Source organism: Vespa velutina, chromosome 12 (assembly GCF_912470025.1).
Source record: "Vespa velutina chromosome 12, iVesVel2.1, whole genome shotgun sequence".
Taxonomy (NCBI): Eukaryota; Metazoa; Arthropoda; class Insecta; order Hymenoptera; family Vespidae; genus Vespa; species Vespa velutina.
Window position 1 is genome coordinate 4680755 of NC_062199.1, and position 20853 is coordinate 4701607.

Below are 20853 nucleotides of genomic sequence, written 5' to 3' on the forward strand. Positions count from 1 at the left end.
AATTATCAAAGTAGGAAATTGGAGAGATTGAGAATTATTTATTATATATAATAATGAAATCCAGATTTTAAACATTAATAAAAAGGATGAAGAAAATAGATTTTTTGATCATCAAACTTGTTTTCCATTAAAATCTCTTGATCGATCTTAATTTGTCAGCTAATTCGCGTTATAAAATATAATTATTTCTTCACATCGTGTAATCAGTGTAGATGAGAGAAAAAAGAACAAAAATAGATAACATACATATATGATTATAATAAAAAATAGAAATACAGATTTCGACTCTAGTTTTAATTTCATACGGTAGACTTTGTCTTGTAACTAAGAAAATAAAAATAAGTGAATAAAAAGAACTAGAAATGTATATAAAAATGAATTAATTAAATAAAAAGGTATAAATATTGATCGATAGAAGATTTTAAAAAAGGCGGTATTGTAAAGATGGCCAGTAAAAACGCTTTACCGACACGTGATTGATCAGTTTATGTCGATAGGCTCTACTGGGCACACTCATTGGTCGGTAAATCGTTGTGTGATTGGTCGGCAAATCGTTGTGTGATTGGTCGATAAATCATTGCGTGATTGGTCGGCAAATCATTGTGCACCCTTTGGTCATATCTACATTCCTGGCACCATTAATGCTCCTCTTCAAGAAAGAATAGATTAAAAAAAACGTTACATTAATTCGATGACATGCGAATTTATATATAATGTATATACCTTTCCTTTTTGTTTTAGCAGGTGTTTTCGAAAAACTTGACAGGTGACAATAAATTAACTCCGTGTTAATGTTAAATTCCGTGAGATAAGGAACACATGCTACTTATTGCTACTACAATTATTAGCAAAGATGGAAGAGAAATGGCATCATACAAGAAAAAGAGAAGTTAAAAGTGAGAAAAAAAATATGATAAAATAATAGAAATAAATAGATATGATGTATCTGTTTTCTCCTTCTTCGTTCTCTCATGATATTTATTGCAATAAAGAAACTATGTATAAAAATAATTTCGAAAGAATCAAATATAATCGAATTTTCGAATATAATCGATACTTAAATATCGATCATGGATAGTGATCAATGAATAAATGAGCCTTCAAGTAAATTACGTCAGAAAATGGTTTCATGAATGACGATGGATACAGTGAACAAAACATTATGCTCCAGTTGATGATCGCAAATGTACGTCAGGAGAGGAAAAAAATGCGCGATAACATTACTGGATTTGTCCAATGAATCAGACAGATTATTAAAATTAATGCCATAATGAATAACGTAAGACTACCCACTTAGAATTTATATTTAACCTATCCATGAAGCCCGTACTGTGATTTATAACCTACCCAAATGCGTTACAGGTACGTAACAGACCACGTGAATCTACGGATGAAAGGCTTCAGTGGTTCTTCGACCCCACAGAAGAAGTAGCCAACTTGTATTCAACACAAAGTAGGTCTTATATTCGATATACGGAAATTTACTTCACATTAATAAACGCAACTACGTAGCTCTCCTAATAACCTTTAATATTTAAAGATCATCGAAATTACTAATAGAGCAGCTATTAGCCATATAGCCGTTTCAGAGCATCTATTGAGTTCCACGTAACGTAATCGGCGATAGAAGGACTAGATATAATGAACAACAATATAAACCAAGTCGATTATTTGTACCATGTGGGCAAAAATGTGATGCGATTTGTACATTTATTCTATCATGCATCTCATTCCACCTGAAAAATGAAATAGTCTGAAGGAAGTCATTAATGATATTGGACAAGAGGATCAAAGCAGCCGTTAAAATATGGCTCGATCTTCGGCAAAAGCGAAAATATGTCTCAATCACTAAATGAGAAGAATAAATATGCTATCAATCAATGTCCTGACAGATTATCTCATAACTCTCACGGCTATCCAACAGTCTAAGCCCACTTTTAATTATCATACTCCTCAAAAGTGTAATTATAATATGAAAGGTAAATTATAATATAAGTGTAATAGATGTTGCAAGGTAGCATGAAGGTGGAACTTCCGAACGAGTCCACAGAAATCATTAACAAATAGCCCCGCTTAAGTAATGTGACTAAAAAATTATCTTGTAGGATGAATGTCCACTAGTCAACGTCACCAAAGCCTCAACAACAAACCCCCAATCCAGGCTTCTCTCCGAAACACGATCCGCGGATATTATCGTAATCAATTATTTGCTAAATCGGACCAGAGAAAGATATACGAGGTCACGTTAGCAGCAACTCTACTGAATCACCTTGTTCGAAATGGGAGCTTTTGCTGATTCACAGACCAGTATTTCATTCACCGCACCTATCTTAACTGAATCTGCTGCTGAATGAGACTTGACGCTTGAAAATAATAACAAGAAATGCCGGAAATGTAATGCGGTCAATGAGATACTATCGCACGTGATCTCATCATTGCAAATCTAATCTAGTCACTGTTATAAAACAGTACAATGCCGCCCTAAATTGATTAACACGTTCACGCCGGGGCCGATTTTTATTTGTTTTGCTATGAGGCGGCAGTCGTAATTATTGTCTGTTCAGCCCTGCATACGCGTTGTTTGTTTGCTCTGTAGTACAGTGAGATCTTATTGTGCAAGTTGTGTAACTCGTGCTGTTTTTTCATCCTGACCACAGATTTCTGACAATAAGTATAACTAGAAAGTTATTTAGAATGTTTTTTTAATATTTGCCCTTTTAAAAAATAGAAATATGGATCTGGAAATAAGTGATTCTGATGAATCTATAATTAGAAGCAGGAGAAAAGCATCAAGATTACGGATACTCTCTCCGGGGTGAACGTGTTAATAAAGGCCTTTAATCCTCTTAAACAAACAATAAAAATTAATTAAACGTTATTAGAATTTGCAAAAGATAATATGATCTCGTTTTCATTCAGCGAGAGATTAAAGAAGGTCGACATTACATCTCCAATTGAGAACCGCTACGCCGCCTTAGAGACAACCCGTTAATTGAAGAAAAAAGAATATGAAATGGTAACTAACTATTTCCAGCAGTAAGCTTTCAAGATAAAACTGAAAAGCTTCATCGTCGGTGAATTAAACAGCTGGATTCCCTACAATGAAATAATCTTACTGAAAGTGGGGTTCAACATGTCCTATGTCAGGCTAATGAGGAAACTAATGTGCAATGACGCCATAGAGTGGAGTTGTGATATCGATATCAAGCACGTAACTGGGAAGAGATAGTATTAAAATAAAAAAAGGAGAAAGTCACAGATACTCCTAGCGATCGGAACTATGAAAAACCATAAACAGGACTGAAGATGTTAGGTAAACACTAGAATAATATATCATTATATATAAGGGAAGAAATCTAATCAGTAGATGGTCATAGGTGATGGTTAGAGAATATCACTTACAACTGATTACCTCTTTTTTATATATGTACCTGTTTAATTATATTGTAAGGATTTTTTTTTTTTTTAAGTTTATCTTGAAAAAATTGCAATTCTGTATAAACATGGCTATATAAGTTTGCTTAGTTAACTCTTAACACTTTATCAACCGGTCGTGATTGAGGTTGCCACTCAAGTAAGAATCGGCTTAGTCGCACGCGCATTTGTTCCCAGTATTGTCTAAATTTTCGCTATTCATTGTGTTGTACTTATTGCTTTTGTTTCAAAGGAATGTAATTTTATTGATATTTATACTTTATTTTGCATTTATTTTATATAATAAAAGACCTTATAAACTAATATATATAGAATATATTCAAGGTAATAGTAATTCAATTTTTAATAATTTTTTAAAGTGTGATATCGCTCGTAACAGTTACCCTTATGTAATGGAATATTACAAAATTTACATACGAAACATGTTCTACTTCTTATCTTTTTCGATGCACATACTCTACATTGTTTTTGAGGTATTTTGCTTTTACCACTTGTCACTATTCTTATAAGTTTATGCTTCTTTATGCATGATAATCTTTCTGGAGGATCTGATCTTGGTGCTCTTCTCGTAGGCTCTGAAGTATTTGATTTGTTAGTTGAGTCTGCTGTTTCGTCACTTTCAGAATCTGTTGATGATAAATCGGATATCCATGCAATTGCCGCCTTGTGTAAGAATTTCTTATATGTCAACTTCTTTCCGTTCAATATTGTGTACGTTTTAAATGCATTAAAAAGCGCACAATTAATCAAAAACAGTACTACTCGTTTGGTCCACTTCTTCGTTTTTCTAAAAATAGAATAGTAAGACAGATATTGATCTGCACGATCTACCCCCTTCATATACTTGTTGTAATCAATTATCGACTCAGGCTGTTGAATTGACCTTCTATTTACACTTCCGGATTCCATTATTCGCGCCGAATGTATCGTCGATATCATGTTTACATTTCGTTTACCATTATTCCATATTTGTAATAGAATATCGTGTTTTCTACGAAATGTAGCTTGACCATTTGAAAAGGTTATTTTTTGAAGACATTGAGGAAGACTACTATTTTTCCGAATAATTCCACATACCCGTACTTTATTTTGTAAGAGAACTTCAGCCATATCGACACTGTTACAATAATTGTCCTGATAAATGTGATGCCAAATATTTTTATAAGGATCAATAACTTCTAAAATAGTGTTTTCCAATTTCATTCCTTGGCAAGCATACACTTCAAAATTACAAACGTATCCCGTGTGAGCTTCACAGACTGCTCTCATAAGTATACCGTACTTTACAATTTTCGCGGGATTGTTGATTCTGAATGACAGTCTTCCCCGCCACGGAATAATATATTCATTTAATGATAATTGTTGACAAGGTTTATATACATCAATAAATCTATTCTTTAAATAATTTATAACTGGCTGAACTTTTATAAGTCTGTTTGAACTTGTGGGTATATCTTCATTGTTACAAAAATGCCAGCTCTGCAGTATCTGCATAAATCTGGTTCTGCTCATTACTTTCGAAAAAAAAGGAGTTTCGATGCTTGGATCAGTTGACCAGTAATCGTGAAGTCTGTCTTTTTTTACTTGTCCCATTAGAACAATTAGACCTAAAAATTTTTTCATTTCTGACAACGTAATATCCATCCATTTCTTCGTCCTTGAGATATTTTTATATTTATTGATTATTTGATAATGATATCTATTCGATTCTTTAACCAAATATTCCAAAAAGTCATCTCCAATAAATAACTGTACAATGTCCATTACACTTTCTTCATATTTTGGTAGAATTTTTATACCTGGGCTACCTTCGAAAGGTTCCAAAATAATTGATTTGTCATTTGTTGACCATGTATCGATATTTACTTCAGTGATGTCATCATTATCATTTTCTGAATCGCTAGATTGCAGTGACAATAATTCGCGCAGCATCCGAATGTTTATAGAAGAATCACTGCTATCACTATCACTGTCACTTTTTGAATAACAACTATGGTCTGACAAAGTATCTAAGCAAAATTCTTCATCTGGACGATCTTTATCCATTGTAAGTGGTAAAAAATAAAAATATTATAATTTGTAAGAATATAGAGAGGTTAGTAACAAAACAGTAAATCCCACTGGACAAAACCCGTCGATAATTAAAAGCCGATTAATAGGCTATCGGTCGATAAGCATTGGCCATCGAAAAGCCGATTAATAGGCTAGCGGTCGATAAAATGTTAATAAATGTGGCCTAAGTAATTTTCCTGTTTCATCTTCTTATAGCATTATATGCGTCTCTTTCCTACAATTCCAATAACCCAATATACAAAAAGTAACGAAAAATATGCAAAATATCTCTGCATATAAAATTATAACCTTTTATAATTAATTATATTCTTTAATTATATTTTTATAATTAAAAACAGTATTTATTTAAAGTTAATATTTTTTTATAAATTATCAAACAAAAGATGATCTGATAATATCAAAAATAAATTTAATACCATTCTTCTGTTTTATAAATTTCATTGTAATGAAAAAATATTGAATTAAATTACTTAAATTTAATTCAAAGAAGTTCCTACCTGATGATAAGATCATTGTACCTTACAATTATTTAACATTCAGAAATAGAACTAAATATTATACACGAGCGAATACATTCCAAAAGTTTATACATACATTTATAATTGATTTCAATTCTCTAGATTATAAACTTGCTATGTTTGAAATAAAGTCAATAATTTGCAATAATTATGAGAAGATTAATTATTAAAACAAATAAGCCAATACAAATTGAACCAATTGAAAGAAGACAAACTGAGATTATGTTAAGATCTAAAAAAAAAAAAAGTAATATCTATATAACAAATGATTGAATTAAAAATTCTTTATTCTTTGAGAGATATTAGGAGGCTTCTTTATACTTTGTCAAAAAATAAACAGAACTGAGACTAGTTTTCATTAAATTGTATCACATTCTTAGAAACAAGATCAATTATTTGTATTAAAAAAAAAATATTCTTTTCAAACATAAAGATTAATAAAATTGGAGAAAATGTGGAGAAAAATAAACGTTCCAAGTAACCAACTACCATAAGATGTAATTTGTGATAAATTTTAACAATTATTTTTAAGTAGAATATTTAACGCCTGTTCATATCATTATCTATGAAAATAATTATATCATATAAATTACAAATAATTAAAAAATAAATAAATAAAAAGAATTAAAAACATGTATAAAAATGAATTAAATAAAAAAGTATAAAAATTAATCATCGATAGAAGATTCAAGAAATGGCGGTATTGTAAAGATGGCCGGTGAAAATGCTTCAATGATTAGCCTACGTCATCGATATTCGCTGAGCGCAATCATTAGTCGGCAAATCGTTGTGTGATTGGTCAATCTGCATTGGTACATCCTCTGGTGACTGTATGTTTATTCTTCCTGGCACCTTTAATGCTCTGCTACAAAACAGATGAATTGAGGTTAGATCAGTTGGACGATTTACGAATTTGTGTATGATGTATTTCTCGTTATGCCGTTCAGCGATACCACAGTGGTGTCGTGAGTAAAATAGCGGCCAACGGCCGGCGACACCACAGTGGTGTCATGCGCAAAATAACGGTCAACGGCCGGTGACACCATAGTTGTGTCGTGCGCAAAATAGCGGCCAACGGCTGGCGACACCATAGTGGTGTCGTGCGCAAAATAGCGGCCAACGGCCGGCGACATCACAGTGGTGTTGCATAGTATCGCTTAGTGGCCGGCGATAGCACTTTAGTATCTTTTGCATTCTGTTGGTGTTTTGTTTAAGTAACAATAAGTTACATACGTCAACAAGTTTTTTGTTTTTATAAATACTTGTGTTTTATCATGGCAGACGAAAGAGATGATACGATTATTTACGATGAATGCGCGGACGTCTTGTCTGACGTTCCGGACGACTTTGCCGATTGGGAAGAAGACGATGGATATCAAAAAAATGAAAGTGAAGCAGAATCGTCGGAAGATAGTGAAATACCTACAAGAAAAATTCGACGAACGCTACAGTTGCCAACTGATTCGGATGAATCAGACAAAGAAGACAGTGCACAGTGGTCAGACTTTGATTTACCGAGGACCAATAATAAGTTTGAAGGATCTCCGGGTCCAAACATATTTCCCAAAGATACACAGAGCGTCGAGGATATCGTAGAATTATATATTGGGAACGATCTATTTGAATATATTAGCAATGAAACCAACAAGTATTACAGTCAAAATTGCAATAAAAGGAAACTGGATAAAAAAAATCCCAAATTTGTGGACGTTACGGCACTCGAACTTAGAAAATGGTTTGGGCTTGTTATACTTATGGGTATTGTAAAAAAAGCAAGAATCGATGATTATTGGTCAACGAATCCGTTGATAGACACACCGATATTTCGCAAAACGATGTCCCGCAACCGATTCAAACAAATATTATCATTTTTACATTTTTCCGACAACAACAAAAAACCGGATAATGCCGATCGGCTTTTCAAAGTGCAATTCATAATTAATTATTTTTCCAAAAAATTTAAAGAAAATTTTAATCCAAGTCAAAACATCTCAATTGATGAAGGAATAATACCGTGGCGTGGACGATTAAATTTTAAAGTTTACAATCCGTCGAAAATTACGAAATATGGCATACTCATTCGGATGCTGTGCGATTCGATTACGGGATACATTTCCTCATTCAAGATATACTCCGGCGTTGGACAGCCTTTAGCTAAAACAGTGATGGAACTATTGGCACCTTCTTATGGAAAGTGGCATCACCTCTACATGGATACTTATTATAACAGTGTAGAACTTGCAGGGAATTTACTTGAAAAGAAAATTCGAGTTTGTGGAACGATACGACAAAATAGAGGATTTCCGGAAAAATTAAAGCGCGTAAATGTCAATGTATTTGAAGCTTGTCATCAACGGAAAGGTGAAGTACTCGCACTGGTATGGAGAACTTCGAAAACTAAAACGATACGAATGATCTCTACAATACATAATGCCACTTTGACTAACACTCAAACAAAATGTAGAAAAACCAATTACACAATAAAAAAACCTGAAAGTGTTTTAGACTACAACAAATACATGAAAAGAGTGGATTGGCCAGACCAATATTTGAGTTATTACCCTATATACAGAAAAACTATAAAATGGTCAAAAAAGGTTTGCATGTATCTCTTTAATTGCGCATTATTTAATGCATTCCGTACATATCAATATTTCAATACAGAACACAAAAGTCTCCGATTTCACGACTTTTTATTGAAAGTGTCTGATTCGTGGATAAAATACCATGTACCTGCTTCTGAGCAAAACTTGGAGGTTGCCATTACAACGCGTAAGTCTCATCATGATCCGGTTGACAGACTTTCCGGTCACATAAAGCAACATCAACTAGTACTTATTTGCGAAACGAATAAACGAAAACGAAGAAACTGCCACGTATGTTCCAAAAACAAAAAAAGGAAAATAACAAACTTAATGTGCAAGTCTTGTGGAGTTGCGTTACATCTTGGAGACTGTTTTGCTGCATACCATACGAAAGAGAAATACTAAGTACCAAAGAAAATGCAAATAAACAAATATATATAACAAACAAATTTTGTATTTATTTACGTATGTATATTTTCGAAATTTCATGAAAGTAGGGGAACAGGGTTGAGAACTAACGATGAGATTAGTAAAACTTAACAATTTATAATCTCCCGATAATGTCAAGAATGGCCGGCGACAAACCAAATAATCCGAATTAGCGCTGCTGGCGCCAAGCGAATAAATTTTTACGAGACATGCGGATGGCAAAGTGTTAATATATGTTTTTGAAAAACTTAACAGATGACAATAAATTAGTTCCATCATATTAGATTTCATAAGATAAAGAAACTCATGCTTTCTACCATCACTAGAAGAGGTAGAAAAGATATATATAGTAAGAGAAAAAATTGAAGGTTAGAAAAAAAATGATATATAAGAGAAAATAACAAATAAATAGAGGTAGTGTAATTATTTTGTTTTTCTTCGCTCGCCCATGATTTTTATCGATAATTATGTTTGTAAAAATATAAAACAATTTCTTTTATTTCCGTTGAAAATAAAATCAATTTGTATGTAAAAATATTAAGATAGATCTGATTACTGTATAAATTAAAATTTCTGATGTTATAAATTCATAACAAGAATGTATGTTTCAGAACGAGATATATATATATATATATTTTTTTTTTTTTATGATATATATTATATATATAATACATATGAATGAAATGGTAATGAGTAATTCGAATGTATTAATTATTTGATCAGAAAATTTCTTTGTGTTATAATAACAAAACTAAAAAATAGTTTTGGACTGATAGGAGTGCTAGTAATATTAAATGTATTTCCAACCTAAGTAAACAAAAAAATATTATTAATTATAACATAATTATACATTTAATTAGAAACAATGGAAAAACAATTGGTCGTTGCTTCAAAAAAAAAAAAAAAAAAGATTATATTACATTTTTATTATATTCTAATAAGTTAAGAAAAAAAGTACTATTGTTTCATTGTCCCATTTTATTTTGAATTTATTTAAGTTATAAAAGTATAACTACAAAGATAATTTACTATAAAAAAAAAAAAAAAAAAAAAAAAAAAAAAAAAAAAAAAAAAAATTTAAATTTTTGTTACATTCAATGAAGTTAAGTAAAAAATTATTATTATTATGTCTTTTTTATGTATTTAACATAACACCAATTTAATTTTGGTAAGAATTGGAAAGAAAACAAAGATATTTGATTAGAAAAGAAAAATAAACAAATAAAAAATTAATTTGAATTGTTTTGATTTTCTAAGAAATAACAAATATTTATTCCAAATCAATTTTTCGAGTGTCAATAAAGCTCGCAATACTTAGAGATAACATTTTCTGGATTTAATTATAACAAGTATATATTAAAAACAGGATATTTCAGATAAATACTATTTATTTTTTATATTTGAAATAAAAATAATTATTGATATTGTAATATTCATTTTAAAAATCCTTGTAATTAATAAAATGAAATTTAAACTTTATATAATTGAATGGTATCACAGCTTTACTCATATATGATAGTCTATGAATATGAATACAATAATTCTATAATTAATATAACTCAAACAAGATAAAAAATTCTATTATATATATAATAAAATAATTATCTGTTAATTATTTAATGCGTTTCATTTCTGTTTAACCTTTATGAAAAGAGTTATGTGATATGATTAAAGTTTAATATTTTAATTAATTAAACAGTTAAATAAAATATTCGCAATAAAACTTAAAGGTCTTAGATTAAAATAAGAAAAATAATAAAATAATAAAAAATAATAAATATAATCTTATCAATAGAAAAATTTAATTTATGTAAAGTATCAATATACACATGTATTTCTTATGTATAATAACAGTCTTGTTATTATTATTGTTATGTCGTTATTATCATTGTTATGTTGTTATTATTATTATTAGATATTAAAATTTGAATACACCACATATTTTTATAAATTTAATTGATAACTTTTTTATTCATTTCCTGTTAAAATACAAAATAGTTTTTTATAGAACTCGCTGTATTGTGCCAACATGACATACGTAAATCTCTTAATTATTATTATAATCATAAAGTATCTGTTTATTATGAAATAAAATATAAAAAGTATTTTTTTTTCTCCAAATAAAATTGATCATGATTTCAATAACAACAATAAATGCTATTATAATTATTACTTGTATTGTTCTATGTGATATAGAATATTTTTTAAAGAAATTACATTACAATATTATAAAAATTTGCTTTATTAAGAATTAGAAAATACAAAAAGAAAGATAAAGAGTATAAAGCGTAACTTTAATATATTTTATATTCTTACTCACCTTGTTACTTCATACTCATTATCAGTATCGTACTATTTATCATTTTTCTTTCGAGTACTCACAATATGATCAGAATATTCTCGGTTCCCGACTATACTCAATAATAGGAAATGGTGAATATGCAATATTAAGGTAAAATTCATTAATTTTATTATAATTATTTATAAAGAATGAATATAATTTACTTTTTTTCTTTAAAGTATCAGATATAATAAACTTCATGAAACAAAAGTAAAATCGATCTTATATGTATTTAGTCATATAACTTTATGGAATGCAATTAGATATGCAACTTTTAACTCCTCCCCTAAACGGTTAGTAATTGCACGAATTACAATTGTCTATGTTTAATGAAAAAAATCAATCATTAAACATTCAATCATTTTAACGGTAGTATTCAAATCTTTAGTTGGAAAAAAATAGATATTCATCATTATGTGATTCGTTATACCCTAGCTATATTATACGATAAATTTTGAAAATTTATACAAAATTTATATATATTTAAATAAATTTATTATGATTTTTAAACATTTTTTTAATTGAAAAATCATATGTAAAATACTCAAATAAATTTGCAAACCAATCCGGATTGTAAAATAGGTGAATCTATAGAATGTTAATAATAATAAAGATTTAATATTTTTAATGTTTTATTTTTTATTTATAATTTTTTTTCCCTCAATGGAATAGGCATAATTACAGGAAGGATTTTAAAACATTAAAAATATTAAAACTATTGAATATGAAATATATGAACTTTGCTCGTGCGATCAACACATGTCTCAGCAAATTCTTTCTTGTTAGATCTGAAGTGCACGCAAGGATATGATTTACAGAAGCAATAAAAAGTTAATTCTTTTCTCTTATATAAAATAACTGAATATAAAATATAGAATAGTAGAACATTAACTATTCCTTCAGGAGGAAGGGAAAATTAAAAGCAAAATGTGATATAAGTACATATACAAGTTATTTGTTGATATTGCAAAAAAACATTTGCATTAGCTCTTAGTAAATTATAATTTATGTAAACATTTTTTTTTTCATTGATGATCTTCCTTGATTATATAGATCAGATACTTATTTGTTTCTTTTTTTTTTGCATATTTATATACTAAACAATCATTAAAATTATATTTACTAAAACAATTTCTACTATGCGTCGTTCATGAAATAATCAGCATATTAACAACTGATTAACAGGTTCATACGGCAATGAAATTTATAGTCCATGCTATAAAAATATATTATTTATGGATCAAGCAAGCCAGTCATATATTTTGACGAATTCGAAGACCAATAATTTTGATACATTAAGACGTAACCGATTTTACAATATTAAATATAGTCCGATAAACATTTTTTAAGTTTATCGTATGAAAAAGAATTAAGACTCGATACATATTATCGATTCGATTAAAAATTATTTCATTGTTTTATATATTTTTGTCATATAAATACTGATATTTTATGATTAGTATATATATACTGATTACATATAAATATTTAATCAGTATATATATACTAATTATAAAATATCAGTATAAAATATAAGTGATCAGTATAAATAATTAATAGTCTAGGTTTATTATAAATATTAACTATCTATTTAAATTACTAAAGATTGTTTTTATATTAATCTGTTTAACACTGATCACATATAACATTACGTATTGATATTTTATTTCAAATATTTACATAGGTGGCAAAAATTTCACATTTCTCTAAGATTTTGGGAATTCTTGGGCTATTTTTTATTATGATATTCTACATTAATGCCTAAATTAAATACTCGCTTAAAAAGTTATAAACTATTTGCCAATATTTAGATATCAATTTTACACAACATTCTTCCTTAATATTTCTCTTAAATGACGTCCGTTTTATTTCTCATAGTGTTGCTTTTCTACATTCTTTTTTAAGTTTAGTTTAAAAAAAATTTATCACACATTTAATATCAATACACTGGCAATCAGTGATTCTTTGAGTTTTAAATCTATCTCAATATTTATCCCCAAAAAAATCTTCTGGAACATGAGCTTAGACAACCTATACATCTCATAGTTCTAGAATATATATAAACTACTAATTTTTCTAATATCTCTTGCACCAGATGAATACTGATTCATTTTCAATTACAAAGGACTCGTATCTCAATTTTAAATAAATAAGAATATTTATGTATTCCAAAACTTTCAAATAATGATAGAGAAAACTTATGAAAATCTTAAAACAAATTAAAGTCAGTTCAAATAAATCATCGACAACTCGTAAGATAATTCAAATATATTATCGATAATTCGTAAGATAATTTAAACATACTACTAACAATTCATATGATAAATAAAGAAATATTATTGACAACTCGAACGATAAATTAAAATTATTTTCAATAGATAGTAAGAGAAACTATAATATCTATCACAATTTTCATCTAAATAAATATTATTATGTCGTGAAATTACAAATTCACGATAACCTAAATGAAAAAAAAAAAATGTTATTTAATCTTTTATACTTTCTAAAATGGAAATTTATCGTTCCACAATATAAAATAGAAATCACGTATAAATAATCTTAAATTTATTATAATTTCAGCTTTCTTTCCTTTGTTGTAAATTATTTACAACAAATAACGTGAACAATTATTAATTTTTCTTTACATATTAATATACAAAAGATATTATTATACCTTATTCGTCTACATATTCTTGTTCAAATTTCTTAAAATCTTCCTCCGAAAATGCAGTACTTTCTTGTTTTGGCTTCTTTTTCTCTTTTGGAATATATTGTTTCTTAACAGCTCGTTTTAAAACCTAAAGTATATAAAATAGTAATATATCTAAACACATTTCTATACAATTTCAATGCTTCTTATATTCCATACCTTGTCAACTGTATGTTGATCCAAACAATTACTACTCAATAATAAAAGATTCTGTATATTTTCTTCCATTAAATCCTTCTTCGACTCTAATCGTTTTTTAGCTTCATATACAGTAACTTTATTGGATCGACCCAAAATATTATTGATATCTACAAAAACATATTTAATATTTAATGAAACATTCTTCTGTTATAATATGCAAAATATAAGTTAATAAAAATAATAAATATATACTTGTCTTTTGCTTGAAAGAAATAATTCTATGCTTAGCAGGAATTAATTCTAAAGTTCCTTTATAACTATTATGTTTCTTCTTCTTTTTTTCTATAAATAAACAATCACATTTAATTACACGTGCTTTATATAACCTATAAATTTCATTGAATTTTACCTTTTTTCAAATCATCGTATTCGAAGAGTTCAAGACTCTTACGAACAAGCGAATTGGACATGTTTTAGTTATTTTTTACTAATTTATTACTAATTAATAATAATAACAAATATATATAGATTAAAGATCTACGTCACAAAGTTTACAGAAATGTCACGCACATGTCTCAAGTTACATAATACGCACAGTATATATTACACACGAAGTATTACACGTCATAAACAACGAGAAAATGAAATAGTGTGCATTAAATAAATTATTAATTAACAATTCATTCTAGAATTTATTTTGTATTTTTTGACCAAGGTCATACGTATGTACAAGAAAAATATACGTAAATCGAATGACATATAAAATATCAGTTATTATGTCATGATATGTATACACGAAGGTTAAAATTTAAGTTGATATCAATCGATAACGGTAGATAATAAAATTTTCTTTAATTACTAATGTTTGGGTGTAAAAATTTGTAATTAGTTTTTTGCATTTTCTTTTACAGCATTCAAAAATACATAGATGTAATTTTGCAAAAGAAGAATAATAAGAAAGATAAAAAGATCTCAGAATTACAATTATGCTTATATTTCTATAATTTCTAATAAACTTTTGCAAAATATTGCAATTGTGTGTAAGTTAATTTTAATAAGTTTTATTTATAAGTTAGAAAAATAGAATAGTATAGATAACAGGTGAATATTTGTAAAATATTCTTGTCAGTGATAATTTTGTAAATTTTAGCTTTCATACACTTACATATAAATATTTAAATTGATAAGACTTTCATGCATTGTAAAATTATTATATATGAAGGATATTATTTTTTTGATTAAATTTAAGTCAATCAAGATGGAATAAGTAACAAACTAAGTTTACAATGTCCGTTAGTGATCATGATAAGGGAAAACAAATATTAATATTTACTTCGATCATTTTTTTGTATTATACTCTGTGGATAATCGGTTTGCCTTTCATTGATGATGATAGATTACAATCTTTCTTTTATCCCCAGCATCTGGCTTTGTTAATACCTGCAATTTCTGGTTTATGTTTTGTTGGCGGTTTAATCATTTTTACGTTATACCATATACGATCATATATTTCTAAGAACAAATGAAAAAAATAATGGTATTAATAATTAATTATTAAATATAATAATCTTGTACAATTACAATGTATTACATAATAATATGCACAAATAATTAACACAATCATATTTAATATTATATTTATTATTCTATACATATGTGATTCTTGGGAAAAATTTGTGTCAAGAAATACTTGCGAATTATCGTATAATAAAATTATATAATAGTTAGATATAATCATAATTTGACATTACAGTATATCGTAAAGTTGATATTTTAAAAATCAGCGATGAATAGAAAAAACTGGTTAATAGTTGGCATCTCAGGAGTAACATGCAGCGGAAAAAGTACCTTAGCTAAAGAATTACATAAAAAGTTTGATGATTCTATTGTAATACATCAAGATAGTTATTTTTTATCTCCAGATGATCCAAGGCACGTTAAAATTCCAGCATTAAATCATATTAATTGGGAAATTTTATCAAGCTTGGATATGAACAAAATGTATTCGGACATTTTAAAATTGATAGAGTCTAAGCCAAAAAGATCTGATAAATCTGATAAAGAGTTAAGACGAGTATTAATATTAGAAGGTTTCTTATTATTTGGGTTTAAACCAATTTCAAATTTATGCGAACTTAAATATTTCCTTACATTGAACAAAGAAGAGTGTTGGAAACGTAGGAGCATAAGAACGTATTCTCCTGCTGATGTTCCAGGATATTTTGATGCATTTGTTTGGCCAGAATATTTAAAATATCTATCAGTAATTAAACAAAATGATCAGGCATCTACAGAACTAATATTCCTTGACGGAACAATCGAATCACATGAAATGGTTCAAATGGTTTTAACAAAAATTCAAGATTTGTTATCTTAAAATATTAATATACTATTATTATTATTCTAAACAAATGCTTGTAAATAGAGTTTATTTTTTTGGATTATCAGCTACAACTGTTGTATTTTATTATAAGGATGGACCAAAAGAAAAAGAGAAACGAAGAACAAATTTATTTCTACTTACAGTTCAAAATAGATTAACACAAGAATCAATTAAAAATCTTAAGTTTACATTTCTATTATTAAGCACAAAATTATTTGCATAATAGTTTACTGTTATCATGTTATTAAAGATATTACATGCTTTGGTAATTTTATATTTGAAACATCTAATATAAAAAGACTCACTTTCATTTTTCACTGTAAAAAAAATATATTACTTACCTGAAACTTTGAATTTGTCTAATATATAAATGTAATAAAAGAAATATAAATAAATTTGTAAATCGCCCAAAAAGAAATAATAACTAAGATCATACTACTAAGTACTAATTTTGTAACACATACTTATACATTTAGAAAGCTGTACTATTTCAATAATTTATTAAGTTTACTTTTAGTGTTAAAAATGCTCATGTATGAAACAGCGTGTATCCTTATTTTTCAAAACAATACGACCTCTCGTGGATAACTACCACAATATTTTAATCATCTACGTAATTTTATTCATAAAGCCTGCTTCAGATGTTAATTATCTCATGATGTATTTTATATGCAAATTGAAACAAACTCAATAATAATTATGAGATAAAGCATATTGGTAACTTTATACAGATACGTACTACACTTTTTTTTTTATTATCTTGCGTTTGTGTTTTTACTATATGTTGTTTTTAAATTGTGATTTTACAAATATGAGCGTCAATACAACTGTTAAGAAAAATTCTAGAATCGATAAACTGCGATTAGTTTCAGCCTTAATTTCTTATTGTTTAGAATTTTACTAGTTGTTAATCGTAGTCTTGTAATCTTTGTACAAAATAGATTATTTTAGCCAAATTTTGACAGATTTATATATTTCACCCAAAACAGGCTTCAAAATGTACTTGTGCTTGACCTTTAACAAGACTTTTTTGTTAATTTCCTTCTTTTTTAATAAAGATAATGCACAACGACGTATGTATGTTACATAGAGTAGGTGTTATGTTTTAACTGAGCTTGACCATTTGTGACATTTGTGGGTCCAACTGTTTGATCGTCTTGATCGTTTTGACCACAAGTTTTTCGAACATATTGTGGCGTAAGAACAACTTCCTCTTCCATCTCGAGCACTCGCTTATCTAATTCTGCACACGTTTGCATTTCTTTCTGAAGTTTAGCTAACATTTGTGGTGAATTATATTTTTCGGGATCATCGTGAAATACTACCATACCATCCTTCTGATTTATAGTCGCAAAAATTTCTCCATCTTCTATCTACAATCAAAAAGAATTTGTTAAATATATATTAAATATGAAAAAATTGTCAGTAAAATAGAGTTTACCATATTTAAAATATATTTCTCTGCTTCCGAAGGGCCAGCCAGTTGAACTCTGCTTGCAACATCGCTTAAACTAAGTGTCAAGAAAGTTTTCGTCAGCCTCTGTATATTTTTTTTGTACAAATAGCTGAGCACTTGCTTAACTAATCCCGAATTGTGCTCTCTTACAAAAAGTTCTTGGTATTTTCTAATAACGGTCAGCACTTCTTCACAATTATTTGTCAAGTAAGCTGTTGCTAATTCTTGATATGGTAGACTTAATGGTTTTATGTACCTATTTACTACCTGACTCGTGTACCTAGGTAAATTTAAGATCTTTCCATGTAATATTAAAGAGACCAGAATATATTTCTTATAGGCCTCTAACATAATATGACTGACAGCCATAGCAGGAGTCGTTACACACACTTCAAAGAAATATAATGCACGATCATAATTTTTTAGTGCTGTATATATCATACCACCATAATAATAATAAAGTAAAAAAAACTTTGAGTCAAACTGTGCACCTTCCTGGCTAATACCAGTAACATCAACATCAAGAAACTCAAGCGCTGGTTTAAAACACTTAGACAGAAGGCATAATTGGCAGAGATCAGCATGTATCGAAGTTAGCTGACTATCAAACAATTGGATCTTACGTATAGCTCTACGCAGTAATTCTATACCACGTAACGGCACTTGCAATTCAACTAGAGTTTGAGTGAGTAAATGACATAGTTCTGCATCTACAAGATATTCGATTTTAATAAAAATTTTGTATTTAAAAAAAACTATACAATTAATATAAAGATTGTAAAACAAAATAAGCTTACATGTATCTGGTGCAAATTGAACTTGTTTACTGTTGCACCCTATGAAAAATTCTTGAACCTGATTAAATAATGGCTTATATGCATCAGGATTATTGGTACTACTGGGATTAGGCAATGAAAATTTAATGCACAATACTGCCAAAATTCCAAGGGAGTGTTGTTGCAAGTCCAACGTTTCCAAAACATTATCTAGGTGTTGTCCATTTTTCATTAGTGCGTCAATATTCTTATTTATAATCTCATATAATTCTCGGAAGTTACCTATAGTTAAGAAACCAATAGAATATATATCCATTATTCTTTTCATCTATTGTATCTATATGTGTATATGTATGTGTATGATATATATATATATATATATATATCGATTACATTAAAATAATCTTATCGATTGTATCAAAAAGTTATTAATAAAAGTAATAAATTCGATCTTACAATAATTCAAAAAAATTTCAATCCTTGAAAGATGCATAATTTGATTCAACAAAGCAAGTATAATAGTAAATGTTGAATGAATGAAAGATCGTTTCATTAACGAAACAAGTAATAGAGGTTATTTTAAAAATAAGATAAAGTAATAATATCGTAATATAAAAATAATACATTTGTAGAATAAAAAAATAGTACAAATTATTTAGAGGTTATGTTATCATCTATCAGAGAAAAACTCACACATTTTTACCGTACCTTGCTTCGAAAGCGTCCGCACATTATTTACAAACTGCTCTAATACCGTCGCCATTTCTACGAATGCCTCGTTATCATCACCACCCGTAAACGGTGGTGATCGGTATATTTACAAGAATATTATTTTAGCCAGCAACTACCAGCCAAGATGACGTTTTGAAACGAGCGACTGTGGCCAACCGGAACGCTCTGAAGTACGTTACGATGTTAAGTTAGTTGCATCGCAATGTAAATCTTCTATCGAATTCGGACTGTTGCTGCCCAGCGCGTGTATTCTTTACATACAATATAATATATATGCATTATAAATGTAAAGAAATAACAATCGAGAAGAAATACAAACTTTACTTGAATGAATGAAATTATTAAAATTATGAATAACTTTATATTGATACTTCAAATTTACTTTATCTATATCAATTTTATATATATAATTTATTTAGATATAAGATTTATATATATATATATATATATATATATATATATATATATATATTTATATTTATATATATATATATATATATATATTTATATTTATATTTATATATATATATATATATATATATATATATATATATATTTCATTTTATTATTAAAATTTCAAAAATCTTTGTATGTTTAAAAATATTTTAAAATAATAACTTTAATAACAATGATATTTTTTATTACAAGTGTATGCAATTCTATCTTTAAATTTAAAGATATATTTTTACAATAACTTGTTTTTTATTAATGATTATTAATAATTTGTTCACAAATGTTCAAAAATTGTTGAAATAGGCAACAATATTATATATATCTGGAAAAAATAATAATAAAAATAATATCATAATAATATTTTTATCTTTAATACGGTGCTAAGAAAATAAAATTCAAATATCGCTTATCTGATATTGAATATTGAAATGATGCTTAATTTATTCTTTGGGAAAAAATTATATTATTCTTCAGAGTTAATTATAGAGGAATTTGTGTAAATATTATGATAAATATTCTTTAATTTAATATTTAAATATTTTTATAATTTAAATATTTATATATGTCTAATTTAAATATTTAACTAAAGAAACAAATCTTTTGAATTAAAGATATGTTTCAATCACAATCATTAATTGTAACATATATATGCACAATATTACTTTTAAATGTCAATGAAAAGACATGTGTTGAATTAAAATTACAATAAATTATAAATTTATCTTTTATTTGTAATTTTAATTTAAATAATTACTAAGATTCATGAATAACAATCAGAAATATATAATCTTAATTATATTCTATTAATGTTCCCAATTAGA

The 20853-nt window shown here is 27.7% G+C and overlaps 4 protein-coding genes and 1 long non-coding RNA gene across 13 annotated transcripts; 2 read left to right on the top strand and 3 right to left on the bottom strand.

Annotated features, from left to right (window-relative positions):
- Nucleotides 1-238: 238 nt before the first annotated feature.
- LOC124953274 lies at nt 239-840 on the bottom strand. The gene is made up of 2 exons (XR_007102188.1): nt 724-840; nt 239-649 (listed from the first exon to the last, which is right to left on the bottom strand). It is a non-coding gene; the product is annotated as an uncharacterized LOC124953274 (long non-coding RNA).
- On the top strand, nt 639-9335 carry LOC124953270 (piggyBac transposable element-derived protein 4-like). 7 transcript variants are annotated; one of them, XR_007102184.1, is made up of 4 exons: nt 639-1279; nt 1363-1979; nt 2106-6912; nt 7308-7434. XR_007102184.1 is itself a non-coding variant. In XM_047504391.1 (4 exons), the coding sequence occupies exons 1-3, from the start codon at nt 1271-1273 to the stop codon at nt 9014-9016; spliced, it is 1809 nt and encodes a 602-aa protein (XP_047360347.1). In that variant the 5' UTR covers nt 642-1270; the 3' UTR covers nt 9106-9335. The 7 variants fall into 7 exon arrangements, 5 of the variants coding, with proteins under 5 accessions (XP_047360347.1, XP_047360350.1, XP_047360348.1 ...); XM_047504391.1 differs by lacking the exon at nt 2106-6912 and adding an exon at nt 9106-9335 and having other exon boundaries at nt 642-1279; nt 1363-1453; nt 7308-9016; XM_047504394.1 differs by having other exon boundaries at nt 645-1279; nt 2106-3313; nt 7308-9335.
- Nucleotides 9336-12897: 3562 nt separating this feature from the next.
- LOC124953335 (active regulator of SIRT1-like) lies at nt 12898-14988 on the bottom strand. 2 transcript variants are annotated; one of them, XM_047504561.1, is made up of 5 exons: nt 14642-14988; nt 14485-14574; nt 14251-14399; nt 14056-14179; nt 12898-13842 (listed from the first exon to the last, which is right to left on the bottom strand). In XM_047504561.1, the coding sequence occupies exons 1-4, from the start codon at nt 14700-14702 to the stop codon at nt 14057-14059; spliced, it is 423 nt and encodes a 140-aa protein (XP_047360517.1). In that variant the 5' UTR covers nt 14703-14988; the 3' UTR covers nt 12898-13842; nt 14056. The 2 variants fall into 2 exon arrangements, with proteins under 2 accessions (XP_047360517.1, XP_047360516.1); XM_047504560.1 differs by lacking the exon at nt 12898-13842 and having other exon boundaries at nt 13909-14179; nt 14642-14986.
- Nucleotides 14989-15761: 773 nt separating this feature from the next.
- LOC124953334 (nicotinamide riboside kinase 1) lies at nt 15762-19138 on the top strand. The gene has a single exon (XM_047504559.1). It carries the CDS (start codon nt 16019-16021, stop codon nt 16607-16609), a length of 591 nt encoding a protein of 196 aa, XP_047360515.1. The 5' UTR covers nt 15762-16018; the 3' UTR covers nt 16610-19138.
- On the bottom strand, nt 16727-19764 carry LOC124953333 (COP9 signalosome complex subunit 3). Of its 2 annotated transcripts, none has more exons than XM_047504556.1 (4): nt 19541-19764; nt 18869-19129; nt 18057-18781; nt 16727-17988 (listed from the first exon to the last, which is right to left on the bottom strand). In XM_047504556.1, exons 1-4 carry the CDS (start codon nt 19608-19610, stop codon nt 17698-17700), a joined length of 1347 nt encoding a protein of 448 aa, XP_047360512.1. In that variant the 5' UTR covers nt 19611-19764; the 3' UTR covers nt 16727-17697. The 2 variants fall into 2 exon arrangements, with proteins under 2 accessions (XP_047360512.1, XP_047360513.1); XM_047504557.1 differs by having other exon boundaries at nt 19556-19763.
- Nucleotides 19765-20853: the final 1089 nt, after the last annotated feature.

Bases quoted from the DNA above. Each gene is read 5' to 3' on its own strand.
- LOC124953270 (XM_047504391.1), top strand. The intron at 1,454-7,307 runs GTAGGTCTTATA...TTATCATGGCAG, and splicing joins CAACTTGTATTCAACACAAA to ACGAAAGAGATGATACGATT.
- LOC124953335 (XM_047504561.1), bottom strand. From the start codon at position 14,702: ATGTCCAATTCGCTTGTTCGTAAGAGTCTTGAACTCTTCGAATACGAT. The intron at 14,575-14,641 runs GTAAAATTCAAT...GTTTATTTATAG, and splicing joins ATACGATGATTTGAAAAAAG to AAAAAAAGAAGAAGAAACAT. The intron at 14,180-14,250 runs GTATGGAATATA...TATATACTTTAG, and splicing joins ATCAACATACAGTTGACAAG to GTTTTAAAACGAGCTGTTAA.
- LOC124953334 (XM_047504559.1), top strand. From the start codon at position 16,019: ATGAATAGAAAAAACTGGTTAATAGTTGGCATCTCAGGAGTAACATGC.
- LOC124953333 (XM_047504556.1), bottom strand. From the start codon at position 19,610: ATGGCGACGGTATTAGAGCAGTTTGTAAATAATGTGCGGACGCTTTCG. The intron at 19,130-19,540 runs GTGAGTTTTTCT...TCTTAACTATAG, and splicing joins GCAAGGTACGGTAAAAATGT to GTAACTTCCGAGAATTATAT. The intron at 18,782-18,868 runs GTAAGCTTATTT...AATATCTTGTAG, and splicing joins TCAATTTGCACCAGATACAT to ATGCAGAACTATGTCATTTA.